At 31.2% G+C, this 18,994-nt stretch overlaps 1 protein-coding gene across 1 annotated transcript; it reads left to right on the top strand.

Moving 5' to 3' along the window:
- The first annotated feature begins 9,341 nt into the window (after positions 1 to 9,341).
- Positions 9,342 to 12,450, top strand: LOC114178966. Its single transcript, XM_028065125.1, has one exon. The coding sequence runs from the start codon at positions 9,802 to 9,804 to the stop codon at positions 12,061 to 12,063; it is 2,262 nt and encodes a 753-aa protein (XP_027920926.1). The 5' UTR covers positions 9,342 to 9,801; the 3' UTR covers positions 12,064 to 12,450.
- Positions 12,451 to 18,994: the final 6,544 nt, after the last annotated feature.

The raw sequence follows: 18,994 nt of genomic DNA on the forward strand, positions 1-18,994 counted from the left end.
TATAGGTTAGGTTCAAATTTTTAACTTGTCAGTCTGTTTGGCCTGATCCGTCTAACCCATCAAATTGATGGACCAACCTCGCTTTGCTTTTTTTTTTTTAATTTAAAAATTAAAATAAAAAATAATTTAAAAAATTAACTTTTTTATATTATATTTTTTAATGATGTAAATATGTAATAATATTACAATTTAAATCATTAACACTTACAAATTAAATTCCAATTTTTAGTTATAATATAATAATTTAACATGTAAATGCAGTAATTATTTTAATTAATCCAATTAAAAATATTAACTATTCAATTAAAAGCTTAGAAAATATTTACATGATTAAATAAAATAAAATAAAAAAGAAAATAATTGTGGATCAGTGCGTCAGTCCAACCTGTCGTGGGACAGGTTATAATTGCTAGTTCATTTTTGTCCAACGAGCCCGCTCGATTCGGCCCATATTTTGCAAACCAAGAGCAGGGTGAGTCAAAACAGGTTGGATTGGTTTGTTTTGTCAACCCTAAATAAATATAAAGATGAATTTGTGGAGAATATGCTCGGTGTTGGCGCTCAGCTCGTAAAAGCTGGCGCTCACAGTACATTATGAGGCTCAACTTTGTATTAGAAAAATCATATTTTTGTGCTATAATTTAGGTAAAATGAACTTGTCCAACAGACCAATTTGATACTTCTCTTTTATCACTTTGAATCAAAATAGTTTTTCAACAAAGGAAATTTGCACTAAATAGCTCCATTGCTCATATTCCTAATTACTTAATTCACACACACCAAAGCAATCCCCAAGCAACCAATCATTTTCATCAAACACACACCAGATCACAACAGTCATATATGTTATACCATATTCATCATTCACAACCAAATTTCATTCTCAATTTAGAAAGCATCCAATGCAACTATCATTTTTTCTCAGACTCACGTACACACATAAAAACTAGCTTCCCTTACCTAAGTAAAAACATGATTGGCTCTACAATGCCAAAACTTTCCCACAGTCACATGATACTCTGTCTACCTATAGAAATACTATAAAGATGATCAAATCATACCCTCATGACCATTAATCAATAGAGAACCAAACATAAAGCTAAAGGAATACATGCGACCTCAAAGTGAGACGCATGTAAGGATTATCACAATTACACAAAAGGAAGAGTTGAAAATCACTTACTCAAATAGAGAAATTGATCAGATAAACTTGAAGATCTCACCGCAAGAATCACACAGATGGACTTCGATCTTCAATGAGAAGATCACATGCTCACATAACTTAGAAAAAGTGGAAAGAACTCTGAAAAAGAAATTTCTAAAGAAATGAAATGTTTTTTTAAGTAATGAGATATATTTATAAAATTTCTATTTATAATTAAGAATTTTAATATTAAAATAATAATATCATTATTTTAAAATACTATTTATTTAGAAATTCTAACAATTATCTCAACAAATAGTGTATATATATAGTTAATGACTAGGTTGTTTTCTCTTACAGGTATATACATAGTAATCGTTTTATAGGTTGATTTTCCATAAATGTATTTTTTGGATAATTAGAGAAAGTGTGATCATACACTATTGGACGCACACAAAAGATACTCATTTTCTACACTGGTTTTCATAATCATGTTGCACCCTTTGTATTTAGCGGCACATCGGATACTAAATAAAATATGATACCTCAATCTTAGTTGTGAAATATGCATGAAATGAATACAAACAATTAGAGATCTCCATACCCCTTTCACTCGTCAAATAAACATTAGTTCATCGATAATTTATCATTTATTTTTTTAGGTTAAATCATTTCAGAGATCCCAATTTTTGTAATGAAATTTCAAGTAGGTTCCCTTTTTTTTATTTGACTCAATTGGGTTTCTATTTTGGAAAATTCGTTGCAATTAGGTTTTTTCTGTTAGTAGTACACTAATAGTGTTAACTGTATGTTACGTGTCATCACGTGATTTTTTGTTTAAATTGTCATGTGTTAATCTGACATTTATCACGTGGTAAAGATAGTGTGATGTAGTAGTAGCAGTGCCACATGTCACTATTGAATGAGAAAAGTCTTCATGTAGTCCCTGTATTTGTTATTTTATCTCAATTTGGTTCCTTATTTTTTAAACCGAATCAATTTAAGTCATATTCAAATTGAGACAAAAATTTACCTTAATATAAATGTCACAATGATATTTCTAACAATATTACGTTTTTATTTTACATTGAACTTTATTTAAATATTATTTCAAATATTTATATATCAATCATTTATAGACAAACGTTAGAGTTTGTTTAAAAATAACAATTTATAAATTGAATTGTAAAATTTAAAATAAATATATTTATTTTAAATTTTTATAAAATTATTTTAAAATTTTATATTTAAATTTATAAAGTTTTTATTTTTAAAGCAACTCTACCATTTATCTATAAATTATAGATATATAAATATTTTAAAAAATAAATAAAATTCAATGCAAAATATATAATTAAATAAATTTAATTTTTTAAAAAATATCAATTATATAAAAATACCACTGTAAAATTTATATAAAATTAAATTTGGTACAAGGATGAAATTGATTCAGTTTTAAAAAAATTGGGACCAAATTGAGACAAAATAACAAATTAGGGATTACATTGAGACTTTTCACATCCAATAGTGACATGTGACACTGTCACTGTCACATCACACTGTCTTTGTCACGTGGCACAATATCAGATTGACACGTGACATTTTTTTTTAAATTATAAAAAAATAAAAAAATTAAAAAAAAATGAAAAGAACCACATGCTGACACGTGACACATAGTTAACCTACTACTAACGAAAATTACTTAATTGCAATTAATTTTTCGAAATAGGAATCCAATCGAGTCAAATAGAAAGAAGGAGACCTACTTGGGATTTCGTTACACAAATAAGAACATCTGGAATTATTTATCCTTTTTTTAACATAAAAAATAATAAGAGTAATTTAAAATTATTATATGAATATGAATATATCCCTGCCAGATGGTCGAGTTATAACAAAAATATTGTTAAATGGTTTCCAAAGTTGTTCATAATTTGAAAAATAAGAAATATAATTTGATATAAATAAAAAAATTATTTCAATTATACAATCAAATGTTTTTAAATTAAGAGTGAAATATGTTTTTGTCCCTTAACTTTTTGGAATTAGTCAATTTCGAAACTCTGAACCAATTTAGTCCTTCATATTTCAAAATACGTGGATTTAGTCATTTTAATCAAATTTTGTTAGATTTATTTGATGTTTTGTACATATTTCAAGATTATATTTAATTAAAATGACTAAATTCACGTAGTTCGAACGATGAAGGACTAAATTTGTCCAAAATTTTGAAATAAACTAATTTCAAAATTCATTGAAAATTAAGGAACCAAAAACACATTTAATCCTTGAATTAATAGATTAATAAATTTATAAATAATTAAAAATTACGGGATGAAACTTCAAGAAAAAAATAAAAAATAAAAAATTTACATTTAAAATTTAAAATTGTTGATTTTGTTTCCTTTGAATAAATGAACTTTAAGCTTATCTTCATAAAATAAATTATCTTAAGTTTTAACAAACTGAATTGTGTTTAAATTTTAACTATTTATTTTTAGACTTAAGTATTTCTTATTTGTAATTTAAGTATGTGTCAAAGTTTCACATCGATAAAAAAAACAAAGTTAAATTTTATATAAGAATAAAGACTCATAATCTCATTGTCTTAAAATTTTTGATTAGAAATAATATTAAATGCCTTATATGTGTAAAACTAATGTCATATATATATAAAAAAATAATATATATATATATATATATATATATATATATGTGCATATATATATATATATATATATATATATATATATATATATATATATATATATATATATATTTGAATGGGTCGGAAGCAGAATAAAATTACCTTATCTTTTATTTTATGTTTTTGTTTCTCGTATAATTATATTTTTTTATTTTATTTTAAGAGTTATGATAAAATTTTATTCTATCATAATATTAATATTAATTAATATCAATATTAATAATTTAAATTAGATTGCATTGTCAAATAATATTTTTAAAAAAACAAATAATTCTTGACCAGATGATTTTTATAAGTATTTTCGTTTAGTGATTTTTTATGAAGACTTTTTTAGCTCCGATCATATAGGTTAAAGTAAAATTCAATCATCCAATCAAATTGACATGGCTAAGATAAATAAATTTTTTTAAAACTTCACAATTCTAGGATAGATTTCAGTTTTAGATGTTTAAATTAATTAGTTACCGCGAATTTATTTTCTTTTTTTTTTTTACATTTACATCTTTAATCTGGTACTAAAATATATTTTACTTCTTTTAAAATCCCGTGTTAAAATACTAGTTTTGTGTATACAATTTTGATTTTTAAATGTTCAAACGGATAATTTATGATGATAATTTCTAAAGAATCTTGAGATAACAAGTATCTTTATATATAATATAACTATAGATATTAAAACCTCGACGCTGTGATAGATTAAAGAAATATATCACAAAACAAAAGAGATATTTAAAATAATAGCACGAAGAAAAAGGTAAGAACAAATTATATATAAAAAAAACAATTCATGCACGTGTGTTGTATCATTACTGTCAAAAGAGGTTCTAACACGTGTTATTAATTGTCTCCTTTTATTTTTTTATTTTTCACAAATTATTCAATGTATCTGATCCGCAAATATTATATATCATTATTCAAATGTTGTTCTGATATAATATCAAACCAAGTAGTGCATATGGGAAATCATTCAACTTAATATGTAAAAGTGAAAATCAAAACGTAAGTGACTCGAGTTGTAGGGTTTATATCGTATGTTTCACAATTATTTTATCAATGTTATTATTACTATTTGTTTTTGGAAAAATTAACGAGATTCAATTTATTAATAGAGAAATAAAATAAATACATAATATTTTTATTATAAAAATATAAAATATAAAAATAATTAAATATAAATTTAAAATATCTTTAACTTAAGACAATGAATATTATAAATTTAAAATCTATTATTTAGTTATTAAGATGAGACATTTCACTAGTCCAATGGTCTTAAATAAAATAATAACATAGTTCACTTAAATTTATTAATTTTAAATAATATTTTAACTTGTAAAAAATCCTATATTCAATATAAAATATCTATAAATGTTTAATTTGGAAAAAAAAATTATATGTACGAAATGAAATGTTTATCTTTTCTCAAATGGGAATATATATATATATATATATATATATATATATATATATATATATATATATATATATATATATATATATATATATATATATAATACACTAAAATCATTTATAAAAAAAACGTCATATATGATAATTTTTTGGAACCGGCGAAATTCGATAATTTCGAAATATTGACGTTCCCTATATATTTAGTGCGGAAATGTTACACAATTTATTTTGAATAAATTGATTCTATAAAATTGATTTTAAAGTTACGTAATTTTATTTAAATATTTTTATTGTAAAATTAATTAAATATCAAAATTTAATATTTTTTTTATATAAAATGAAAGTTATTGAAATTATTTCAAGTCAAAATCCGTTATGTAGTTTTGATTTTTTTTTTCAAAATCAAGTACGTTAGGTTAAATCATGTTTAGACGTAATTTAATAGTATCCAATCTGAAACCAAAATATCATTCAATAACAAAATTTAGAACAACAAGTTCACCAATAAAAGCGAACACACTAAACTACATGGACCAATTTTCTAAATTATATTTACTACATTCAAGTCTCAAAATATTTTATTTTAGTGTTGGTCTCTACAAATACCTTTCTCTTTCTCTTACGATTAGAAAAAAAAAATAATTCATTCTCAACTTTGTTATTTTGCTATATTTTTAAATAAAATTTTTCATTAGTCTTTAAAATTGTTTATGTATATTAATTAGTAAGAGAACAGTTTTATATTAACTAAAAAATATAAAGTTAAATGGTATATACGGAAAAAACATCCGCAAATAAAAAGTATTAAACTTTTGGAATAAAGATGATATTATATATCATTTATATATAGATAACTCATGCTTTATTAATGATGAATTTTTTTTAGTTTTTCTGGTGAAAAGATTTCTCAATAGTGGTATCATAATTGATGATAGATTCAAATAAAGATAAATATGTTTTAAGAGCACATACACCTTTTTTCATCCATGTTTGGACAATCATGTCTTGAGTATAAGGTTCTTGTTTGAATAGTCACACAATTCTATACAAATAATATTTGTCTTGACCTCTTTCTCAATCAAGTTACAAGTTCTTACTTAAACATGCATGTTGGTGCTTCAAATACCGAGTGGTACATGTAACTAATACCACTTGAGCAATATAACATCATTTTTCAAACCATATTAATGAATATAACTACAAATTTAACATCTAAATTGTACTCATATTCATGTAAAGTATCAATCATATTGATAATCATTTCCAAATTAATTACTATTATTATACACATTTCATATCACTCTAAAAATCACAAGCAAATGTATGAACAACAACTTTCATATACATCATAAACAAACTATCACATTTAATGTGATCTTGAGAAGGCCAACAAATTTTAATTTTCTTTGTACTTTTTATTATATTTTTAATTATGTAGTTGAATAATGGCATGGGAAGATAAAATCAAGAAGATAAACCATTCATGTTTCATAATGACAAATAGTGAGAGAATTAAAAGACTATTGGGAGTTACTTAGAGTGAAGTGGACATTAAAAGTTACACAGTAAGAACTAATACGAAATGTAATACAATTAATATCAATCACATGATTTATCACTTACATTATCATCTAAACAATAATTTTATTAATTAAATTCCAATATTAACTCCTCTTATCTAAATTGTAACATTCTTACTTACACAAACATTTCTTTTACACTTTCATAAATTCAAAAAGCTTTAAGTAAAACACTAAATATAAAACCCTACCTCAATAATATATCATCTTTACAAATACTAAATGAAAAGAATAAGATAAATAAAATAATTAAAAGAGATTGAAAAAATTAAGAGAACCTAACTTTGATTAACCCAATAAGATTTTGGTCTTACTATTTTTTCTACAACAAATGTAAGATTCTAGAAAATACTTTAAGTAAGATAGAGATTTTATAATAGACACCCAATTATTTTATTGTTAAAAATAGTATAAATATAAATTAGTTAAATTTAGTTCATTTTTATAGAAAGCTATCATCCCTCTAAAAAGTTGAACCTTCTCATTCCTCTATGTTATCTCTAATGTTTCTGACCTTCTATCTGCTTGTTTGAAGATCAGAGCATATTGTAAGACTTCTAGCTACGAAGCCTAGATTTCTCTATGATCACTTCATTTGATAAAGTAATTTCCCTTTTGCATTTTTTAGAGTCGCTAGTTTTGGGATTTGCATGTAGAGTCCTTGGGTTGCATGCTTGGTCTTAGAGGTCCTGATGAATTTTTGTTCAATTAGGATTGTTAGAGTATGATCAAATCATTGCTATAAGCCTTTTTTGTGCAAATAGTGTCTTTCTTTGTGATTAGAGGTGCTTAGAGACAAAGGAGAATGTGTTGTGCTATTAGTAACATTAAGGAATTTATTTATTTAAATTTTATTATGTTTTGGTATAGAATTGTGGTTCAATTTTGAATTGGACTTGCAGAAATTGATGTATGATATGAAATAGTTGGTTTTAGAATGTGATTGGGTGTTTGGATTGAATCAATGATTTTGGTAAACTTTGATATGTGTAATTGTAGTTGGTAAGTCTGGTTCAATTGGTTTCAGAGGGTACATTTTATTTGGTAACATTAGTTTCGACTTGTGAGAAGAAAGAAACAATTATCGTTTGAAGACAAGGAAACAAATTCACCAATATGATATCACTTATGAATGATGTTGATTCATTGGATGAGTGTTTTACTTTCTGAGTGAGAACATAATTCACAAAGTCACAGAGATAAGGAAGGATTCACTTATTGGATAAGTAATATCCTTACTAAGTGAGAATCTAATTTATAAAAGTTAGAAAAACATGAATGTCTTACTTTGTTCAACGAGATTGGACTAGTTAGACAAATTTATACAAATTATTTTCGGTAATCCTATTTGCTAAGCCAATTAGATACTCAATTAACAAATATTGAAGAATTTTATTTCTTGTTGGACAAAGCTATGATTGAATTGTTACTTTATTAGTTTTATTATTAACGAATTAATATGAATTGAAATTACTAAAAGAAAACACTAAAAATATAAAAAGTTTAAAATAATATTTTATTTCAAATATTGGAACCAAAAATAATAATATTGGCAAGGATTTAAAATTATATTTTATATTTTTATTCTTTCTTAGAGATAAAAAGATAAATGATAACATCAAATCACGACTTTAATAAGTAAGGATTTTTAAAATATATCGGCAAGTTTTAAGCTCTTTTTATTCATAAAACTTGTTAATATGTTCTAAAATATAAAAATTATCTTATATGACAAGTTATCGTTATAAAATATTGTACGCTTAATTATACGGCGAATCTTTATTTTATAATCAATCCTTAAACAATTAAGAAATTAATGTTTATCACGCAAAACATATCTTGGTAGTGAGTTCACTAGAATTAGAAGGTTCAGTCACTGCTTTAGTTTTCTTAAAAACATTAATTTATTAATATATTTTATTTTATATCAATTAATTTTTCTTTCCATTATTTAAAAACTCACTTCAAATATTTATAACAATTGAACTGGAAAAATATTAACCATATCCAACATGCCATTTAAGAATATATTATTTCCAACATTTTTATTTTGTTTATTAATCCAGTTAAATTGCTATTTTTTTGTACTCCTAACACGATTTTCAATTATAAAGCATTTATTGGCTTTTTACTATTGTTTTCAACATTAAATAACAAGTATGAAATTGAAAGTAAATTCCTTAAAAATGTAATAAAAAATATTAACAATATTTAAAAAACTATTGGGGCATTTGCATTTTATTATGATAGTATATGAAAATAAATAAATCATTTGTACGAAAAATATATAATTTAATGAATACTAACATAAAAGAATTCAGCCACCAATACAAAATGATTAACAAGAAGATAGATGGAGTGACAGGATAAATTTAGGGTGAAAAACAGTATGAAAATAAGAATTATAAAAACAAGAAAAAAAGAAAGCGACAAGGACAAAGAAAGACCCCACACGAAGACCCCAAAAACAAAAGAGAAAAATTTAAAAACAAAAAAGAAACTAAAGGGCAGAAAAGTGAGGAGCGGCGCGTGTTCCTTACTACCCAATCATCAGCAACGTGGGGGTCGGGTTCCCGGAAAGCTGTTTCCCACGCGCAGACTCCCGCGCGTGAAAAAGCGTCGCCCTTTTTCTGTCATTCATCTGAGGGTGGAGTAGCCGTACGTGTATCTGCTCCACTCTCATTCGCTTTGCTATTTCGGTCTCATTCACTTCTTCACTCACTCACTCACTCTCTCACACAGCACAAACCTCTTTTCCCTCTCATCATCATAAGCCATCTTCTTCTCCGATCGCATGGACACTCGCCGGAAACTCAAATCCCGGCCACTCTCCGGCTAAATGCTCCCTTCCCCCGAGTCCCGGAGCGACGACGACGACGATGATGCAGAATACGTGATCGTGATCATCCCTTCCATTCCAGAGACCACTGTTTCCGTGACAATCTCATCCGCACTCTCTCGCAATGGCGGCGACGAACGCCGGCGCGTTGGTGGAGTCGTCCTCCGCCGACGAAGCGGCGGCGAAGACGGCACAGAAGCGCTACGAGGGGCTTCTGATGGTTCGAAACAAAGCGATAAAGGGAAAAGGCGCATGGTACTGGACACACCTGGAACCCTTACTGGTTCACAACACCGAAACGGGACTCCCCAAAGCAGTGAAACTCCGTTGCACCCTCTGCGACGCTGTTTTCTCCGCCTCCAACCCTTCACGCACCGCCTCCGAACACCTCAAACGCGGCACGTGCCCCAATTTCAACTCCGCCGCCAAACCCATTTCTTCTGTCTCCCCTGTTGTCGTTCCTTCTTCTTCGCCCTCTTCAGCTTCTCCCTTTTCGGCTCAGCACAACCATCGCAAGCGAACAACGACTTCGCCTTCTGCTTCGGGTTCCGGTTCGGGTTCCCTCTACCACGCGCCATCGCGGTTCGGGTCGGCTTTGGTTCCGCAGCAGCCGCATTTGGTGCTGTCAGGTGGGAAAGAGGATTTGGGGGCTTTGGCCATGTTGGAGGATAGCGTGAAGAAGCTGAAGAGTCCCAAAACTTCTCCTGGGCCCGCTTTGAGTAAGGCCCAAATCGATAGCGCGATTGAGTTTTTGGGCGATTGGGTATACGAGTCTTGTGGCTCCGTGTCTTTCGCGAGTTTGGAGCACCCGAAGTTCCGAGCTTTTCTGTCACAGGTTGGTTTGCCGGCGGTGTTTCCACGAGAGCTGACAGGGGCGAGGTTGGAGGCGAGGTTCGAGGAGGCTAAGGTTGAGTCGGAGGCGAGGATCAGGGATGCGATGTTCTTTCAGATTGCGTCTGACGGGTGGAAGTGGAATGGGAATGTGAATGAGAATGGGAAGAGTTACGATTCTGGGTTGGTGAATTTGAGCGTGAATCTTCCGAATGGGACCAGCTTGTACAGAAGGGCGTTGTTTGTTACTGCTTCTGCGCCTTCCAAGTATGCGGAGGAGGTTCTGTGGGAGACAATAACTGGCATTTGTGGGAATCTCGTGCAACAGTGTGTTGGGATAGTTGCAGACAGGTTCAAGGCCAAGGCTTTGAAAAACTTAGAGAATCAGAATCATTGGATGGTTAATCTCGCTTGTCAGTATCAGGGCTTCAACAGTTTGATAAAGGACTTCGCCAAGGAACTCCCCTTGTTCAGGGCTGTGGTTCACAATTGTCTCAAGCTCGCCAATTTGTTCAATTACACCTCGCAGCTGAGGAACAGTTTCCACAAGTACCAGCTGCAGGAGTACGGCCACACCTGGCTCCTGCGGGTTCCCCTGCACGAGTTTGAATTGGGACCTGTGTATGCTATGATGGAGGACACGTTGAGCTCGGTTCGGGCCTTGCAGTTGGTGCTGCTGGATGAGCCGTTCAAGATGGTGGCCATTGAGGACCAGGGCGCCAGGGAGGTTGGGGACATGATTCGGGATGTGGGGTTCTGGAAGGACTTGGAAGCCGTTCATGGTTTGGTGAAATTGGTGAAGGACATGGCTCAGGAGATTGAGGCAGAGAGGCCTCTGGTTGGGCAATGCCTTCCCCTTTGGGATGAATTGAGGGCAAAAGTGAAGGATTGGTCCTCCAAGTTCCACATTGCAGAAGGGGTGGTGGAGAAGCTGGTTGAGAGAAGGTTCAAGAAGAATTACCACCCTGCTTGGGCTGCTGCTTACATTCTTGACCCGCTTTACTTGGTGAGGGACACCAGTGGCAAGTACCTTCCACCATTTAAGTACTTGACACCGGAACAGGAGAAGGATGTTGATAGGCTCATAACTAGGCTTGTTGCTAGAGACGAAGCACATATTGCTCTGATGGAGCTGATGAAGTGGAGAACAGAAGGGCTTGACCCGGTATATGCTCAAGCTGTTCAGATGAAGGAGAGGGATCCAGTTACTGGGAAGATGAGGATTGTGAATCCACAGAGTAGTAGGCTTGTGTGGGAAACTTATTTGACTGAATTCAAGTCCTTGGGGAAAGTTGCAGTGAGGCTAATATTCCTTCATGCAACCTCATGTGGCTTCAAATGCAATTGGTCCTTGTGGAGATGGGTTTGTGCTCATGGCCATCACTCCAGGACTGCACTCAACAAGGTGCAGAAGTTGATATTCATTGCAGCACATTCCAAACTTGAGAGAAGGGATTTTTCCAATGATCAAGACAAGGACGCAGAGCTGTTCACCTTGGCAAATGGTGAGGATGATGTGTTAAACGAAGTTCTTGTTGATACATCCTCAGTGTAACATTTTTTTTTATTTGCCCCCTTTTTTTTCTTTTTGGGTTAATTTACTCAGTTAGGAATTTTAATTTTTTAGGATTTATTGAATTCTTTCCACTACCCTTTTCTTCCATCTTTCTTTTTCACCCCTCTGCATTTTGAACACTCACTGGAAGGACTTTGAGCAACTCTCCATGTTTATTTACCCTGCCATGATCGTCAAGTTGTTAAATATAGGAAAGCGGGAAAGATTGTAATGCCCGAACTGGAAGGATGTTGTAGAAATTTTATTCCTCTTGTAGTTTGAGATAAATAATATTTGTTAAGGGGAAATTTTTATCGATTCTCCTTTGATTTTAAGACCTTTTTCCCTCTCAAACTTTCTCACAGTGTTTGTAACTTAAGAAGCATGCTTGCATGCATGCATGCATGTTGAAGAGTACTTAATCGTGAAAACATTGTTCATCTGTGATCGATGCCTGTGAATGCATATTTAGTTGTAGTTTGTGTAGTCTTTGGCGTTAGAAATTGTCTTGATGGGATGTGTGGTTTATTTATGTCGTGTTTACGTAGAATCTTCAAAGGTGTCCACTGCATTTGTAAAATCTGGAAAGGTGCTTCGCTTTCAAGCACTCCTACATTGAAGTCTGTTCATTCCAAAGGCAATCAGCTTTCTGTCCCTAAGTCAAAGTTGAGAATGAATCATCCTAATCTCCTCTTCAACTCGCATAAACCATGTGATGCAACTTTATGGTCACTTAATGAGTCACCATGTTGATTCCTTAATCATCTTCCATGTCCAGATTTTTTGTCAGCAGAATATAAAGAAGCTAGGCACTAAGATCCGTCCTCGTTTGTTATCAAAAGCTGTTGTCCGTCACAAAATAACTTAACTTTCGGCTGGAAAAAGTCTCCTGAATTCAGTTTACAGGGAATCTCATACAAGGATATTAATCAATCTTTATGGGGTTGCTAAAAAAAAAACAGTGCCGTTTCTTCCTGTGATTTTTCTTCACTCAAATCATTTTTGTCATCTAATAAAGAAGCAAAACGTGAAGGATTCTGTTCTACTTTGAAGTATGGTTAACCACTGATTTATGTTGCTATTATATAAACAAATTCATGGATGTAACTTAAGGGAACCACATGAAAAAAAGAAAAAAAAAGCGTTGTACTTTGGAAGAGGTTTCCTATTTAGGTGCAGAAAAGAGTGACTAGAGAGGCATGGAATTGTTGGTTGGTGGTGGAACTCATTGGACCATTATCAAGAGGAGTTAACCAAAAGTATCCGATAATGGAATTGACTTGAAATCTTTTTGGCACTAAGGAGTCCTTACCAGTCAAGCGTCAAACAAATTATTCTCAAACTCAAGAGAAAAGGGTTTGGTTCCAAGTGGCAGGTCTACCTAAATCTTTCCAATCTTGCTCTTCTGGTCTCAACTATGAACCCACCTTCAAACAAATTAACCAAAAATTATTACGTGTTCATGAAGCACCCATTAATGCATGCTTTTTTTTAAAGTATTATATACTCCTCCACGTAGATTTTAAGCACTCATAACTTAAAATTAACGGTGGAAGATCTTCTTGAAACATTTACTTACCTGTTGCTTTTCCGACAGTATTTTATAAATCTATCATTTCTCACACAAAGTGGTGTAGTCTTTTTCCAAGCATTGCTTGTTATACGTTAGATATCAAAGTTTTATTGAGTCAAATCATTAATTTTTGTGCTTTGGCTAACTTCTTCTTTAAACATTCCAAAGGTTTTGAGGTTCATGCAGAGCCATTGGATGATGAATGAATCCCATGACCATGATATTGTGAGAAATGTTCTGAGAAAACCTACAAGGGAAGAGTGTCGGCATGAAGCAGCACAGAAGATGCTGAGGAGCATTCTTCAACAACGAAGATTACCAAAGTTCCTTCCTTTTCGTTTTCCCTTCTCTTTTCTCTTTCAAACGCTTATCCCCACTTTACATGTGGTTTGTGGGGTTGAAAGAAAATTTATTAAATTCATTTGTCTGCTAAAGTTCCATTTCTTAAAGTCTTAAACCGCTTTCAAAAACTGTTTGTTGAAGGAGATCAAAGGTGCTCGTAACAGTTTTATAACAAAGTAAAAGGGAAGGACTTATGTTGTTGTTATCGCATGTATCAAATCAAAGGACAACAACATAGAAAAAGATAAGTCCAATACGTAGATTAGTTTTTATTTTCTGCTTACAAATTCGACAAGAGACTTGAAGATTTTATATCATTTTTCTTCTTCCCTCCTTTAGGTTTGAAAACTAGGCTGCACTAGATTCAATACTGCAACCAAAGTAGTTAAACTGGCTTTATGCTCTCCTTTTCATTTTGTTTATAGAAATTAAGTGATTATTTTTTTCAAAATAATTTAAAACGAACGTGGAAACAAAATTGATCAATGGAAAACGAGCTCAACTCAGTTCTTTGTTTAGTTAGAGGTGTTAAATATAGCAAACCCATCTTCATTAAATTAGTTTATATATCGAAACACACAATTTTGTATTCAGACTCTTCAAACTAAAAACAATGGAGCATGCATGCAGTTAATTAGTTTCAAATTAAGGGAGTTAACACAACTTTTGATGAGGGTTTTGTTCCTAAGCACTGCAGTTTTTTATCATTTAATTCTGTCATTAGGTTCGCTTAAGTGGCTTAAAACAAGAAAAAAACATTGATTATGTGTAATAATTTGATGATGTGCTTTGTATGTGTTCCTTTTGGGTAAAAAAAGAAAGGCTAATTGATAGTGTACTTATTATGGTCATATGTGGCAATTATGCTGCCATCGATAATGGCTGAGATGGACCCTCTTTTCTTTTTGGGAGAGTGGATTTAAGTTTTCGATCATTTTCCCTCATGAGCAAAGCAGTTACTCATTATGGAAAAGCTGCCACTACTCTATTTCACTCTTATTTTCCACAGAAAAATTCCTGATATATACTACATATACTTCTTCTTCTTCCCCCAAGATAAAAAAAAAAGAAAAAAAAACTTAACGTATTACGTCGTATAAAGAAGTAAAACGAAAACAGAAACCTGACAGACCCTCTATTCCATAATGTCATTATAGTCATAATATATATCATCGGAACTGTTGGAAACACGAATCTCTCTTTTGGTTGATGGTTTTCACATTCACACACCCACCACTGCAAACAGTAAAAAGGTGAAAGGATTAACCTAAGTGGGGGAGTCTTTAACTTTAGGAGAATATTGTAACAGTGGTGTCATTTAAACATAAAAAATGTTATAGTAAGAGATATATATGTAATATTTTGATTTAAAAAATATAGCTAATGTTTATAAAAGGCGTTGGTGAATGAAGTGAGTAGAAAAGTAGGTATATAGAATGAAGAAAAATGGAGTGATATTGTATTATCTTAATGATGTGTAGTTGTAATTAGTGATTTAGTGGAGAGACAGAAATGATTGTCGGCAAAGGCTTAGCAAAGGTAAAAGTGGTGTAGAGGTTGAGGTTTTTGACGAGTATGGTATGCATTGTGGTTTGAAGGGAAAGGAAAGGAAATATAATGATTAGTATTGGACGACAGTGTCTTTATACGAGAATCTTCTCCTGTTCCAATGCTCTAATTATGCAACCTTTTTTAATCTTTGGTTCCCCATTTATTAATTATTATTGTTGGTTTTACTTAATAGCTGACTTTATTTGTATGTCCTTTTCCTCTCGGAAGAGCATTGATGCTTGACAGAAAGGAGAATGGCGTTGTGACTTGTGCTTCAAGATGGGTACCCACACGAGCTACTACTATAGCCTGACATCTCTTAGTTTTAATCTTACTAATCATTCCATTGCAGCCTTTGTTTCGTTATTTTTCACAAAATTTAATGTCTCACCCCTTTTACCATTTCCTTCTAATTCCTCACTTTCATCCATCTTTTAATACTTGCAAAACTCCCCAAATTAAGCAACCACCCCATACCTTTTCCTTTTACTTAACATGGCAACAAACAACTGCATCAAAACTATAATCTGCTTCATTAACTTCAACTCTCTCTCTCTCTTTCTCTCTCTTTCTCTGCATGCAATTAAGGTTTCAACTTTGTGTTCACCGGGAGAAAGAAAGAAATCAAGAAAGACATAAAAGGAAAAGGTGCTTCGCTAATTATAATTGTTCATTGACTATAGATACAAGAATCAACAGTAAACAAGATTTAAATGGAACCATTCACGTCTTAATTAAGTTGCATGTCCCTATATATGAATTGAAAATGGTTCAAAACAGTGCATGAAGGTGTGGACCACCCTACAATTTTTATTTATTTACCATTCAATACGCTCTTTCCGTTCTTAGTCAAAACTGGACATATATTTATAACCTGAATTGAAAATGCTTGCTCTTTGTAGAGAAAGATACGATTTGAACTACTTGACTACTTGTTCACTGTTGTTTCACATGGAAGTATGGTACACAGTTTTATAGTACCTTTGGCTGAGAAATTTTATTTTTCTCTCTCTCTCTCATAAACACGAGTCCGAAAAGTCTTGGTTCTTTTATGTATTTTCGACCACCCCAGACTGAAGTTGGTTTTCCTTATACGTCTTTGCTTTGATTATGTTTATATTATATTATATAATATATTTGTCTGTGGTCCTTCCCCTTTACGCTCATGTACATATATATAACACTACATTATTGTACTATTGCTCCCTCCACAGTGACTAGTCAGAATTAATTATTGTTCCTTTTAACCAATTCTAGCTAAAATTTTCAGGCTCACAGCAGCAACTAGCAAGCATGAATGTTTTCCTACTCAGAATGAGATGAGAAGTATAAAGAAAACCAAATGGCAGTTCCTTCAACAGATTGGATTTAAGTCGTGAAAGAAACACTTGACCTTTTTTTCTTCTGTTCCTTTTTCTGAATCTCTTTCATGAAAGTAACCCCTGTTATGTTTCCTTCTCTATCTTGTCGTTTTTACACTTCTCAATATCATTTTTTTATTTATTTATAATTCACCAATTTTATTATAAAACAAATACTCTAAAATATAATTATAATAACGGTTGGAAGGGGTGTTTAAGTAAAATCATTGATGTGTGAGAAAGTGCTTATGACTCACTTTTACGGCTTTTTAAAACCTTCACAGACCTAATTATATGGCGTACATATCAGGCTGGCCCTCAAAATTTATTCGCACCAGGTCTTTCTTCTTTTTGTAAGACAACCTTTCTTTGTTCTTAACATCACTTGGACTCAACTTAATTAAAATTAATTTTAGAATTATGAAAACAAAACCTCTCTCACGTGCTCAGATTTGTCAAGTTAACCAAACATAAAGATTCCAATAAAACAACACCTTCTCTGTCCGAACTATAATCGAGATCAACAAGACACATATCCAATTAATTAATTGGATGAGGTATGTGTCGTAATCACTCAAACTGTGTTAAACAAATGCTGAAAATATTTTTATAGCAACTTTGTGTGGGTCGTCACAGGTTCTCATACATTAAACTAAAGTGGTAAATTATTATATTATTATAGCAGTATAATATGGTAGAAGTGTGTAATTGTAGAAGTAGATATAGGGCATGATGGGTGGTTTTGTGAAGTGACGAATGTGGGCTTGGTAGAATGGAGAATCCAATGCAACGAGGGAAAGGGTGGAAAGTGTAGTTTGGGTTTAAGAAGAAGTCTTTTTATGGGAATGAAATTGCTTTTGTTGCCTGTTTGTCTCTGTACAGAATCTCAAAACGAGATATGGTGGGTACGAGTATGGCCACTTCATTGGCTAGCTTAGTGCTAAAGAAAATTTTGGTTGGATTAGTTATCCACTTTCACATGATATGATGGCTAAGCACCTCTTTTAATTTTTGCTCAAATTACAAGTCACCTCCCCCACTCACTAGAGCAAACACTAAAAATTATTTCTTACAAAACAAAATAATGAAAAACAAGGGCTTCATTATTTTTTGAGTGACGGTGGTTTTCGGTATTTGATAGCACTAGCAACTCATGTCAAGTAGGTTTTTTGTGTCTCTCATAGAAACCGAATATGCGAGGGTAAAATCTTATTTTGTATAAATCAATTTTTTATATTAAATTAGACTTAAAGTTATGATATCAAAACCATTTAAAATAAGCTTGTCAGACTATTATCATATTTACAAACATATATATACTAAATGAGAATATGTGTATTACAGATCTCATAAAATAATATCTTATTAGTAATCAATTTTAGGGATGAAAAATAATTAATTATTATAGTGACAAATTTAGATATTAATTTAAAAACTAAATTTTTTTTCTAACCAAAATAATTTCTAGATTAATCTCTAAATTGGTCACTATAGTAAATTTGTGTAAATTGATCTTTAAATTGGTCACTAATATGAGTTATCGAGTTAGTTTTTTAAAGTTGTCTAATTAGTGACTGTAACGATCCACAAATTCTACACAACATTTAGCAATACTTAATTATCATACTCTAGCATTAATAGGTATTTCAATTCTTATACTAGATATACTAAAAAAATGCATTTAAAATGAACTCATGAATACTTCAAAAATATACACTATTAGGAAACTTAATACATTTTTTTCAAAACTACAATCCATCATCCTTATAATATTCCTATTCTAATCCTTCATTTCTCCTATCTCAGCTCTAGTGACACTATCACCATCAACTCTTATATTCGTTCACGTGTATGTGTGTGTGTGTGTATATATATATATATATATATATATATATATATATATATATATATATATATATATATATATATATATATATATATATATATATATATATATATATACACACACACACACACACACAATCATCGTAACAAGAAAAGAAAAAGGCGACATGAAAGTGAATATAGACTTGCATGTAAGGAAAAACAAGTTGCTCTTATAAAATGGGTAAAATTTTCGAACTCACCACTAAGAGAAATTGAT

Source organism: Vigna unguiculata, chromosome 3, assembly GCF_004118075.2.
Source record: "Vigna unguiculata cultivar IT97K-499-35 chromosome 3, ASM411807v1, whole genome shotgun sequence".
NCBI classification, from domain to species: domain Eukaryota; kingdom Viridiplantae; phylum Streptophyta; class Magnoliopsida; order Fabales; family Fabaceae; genus Vigna; species Vigna unguiculata.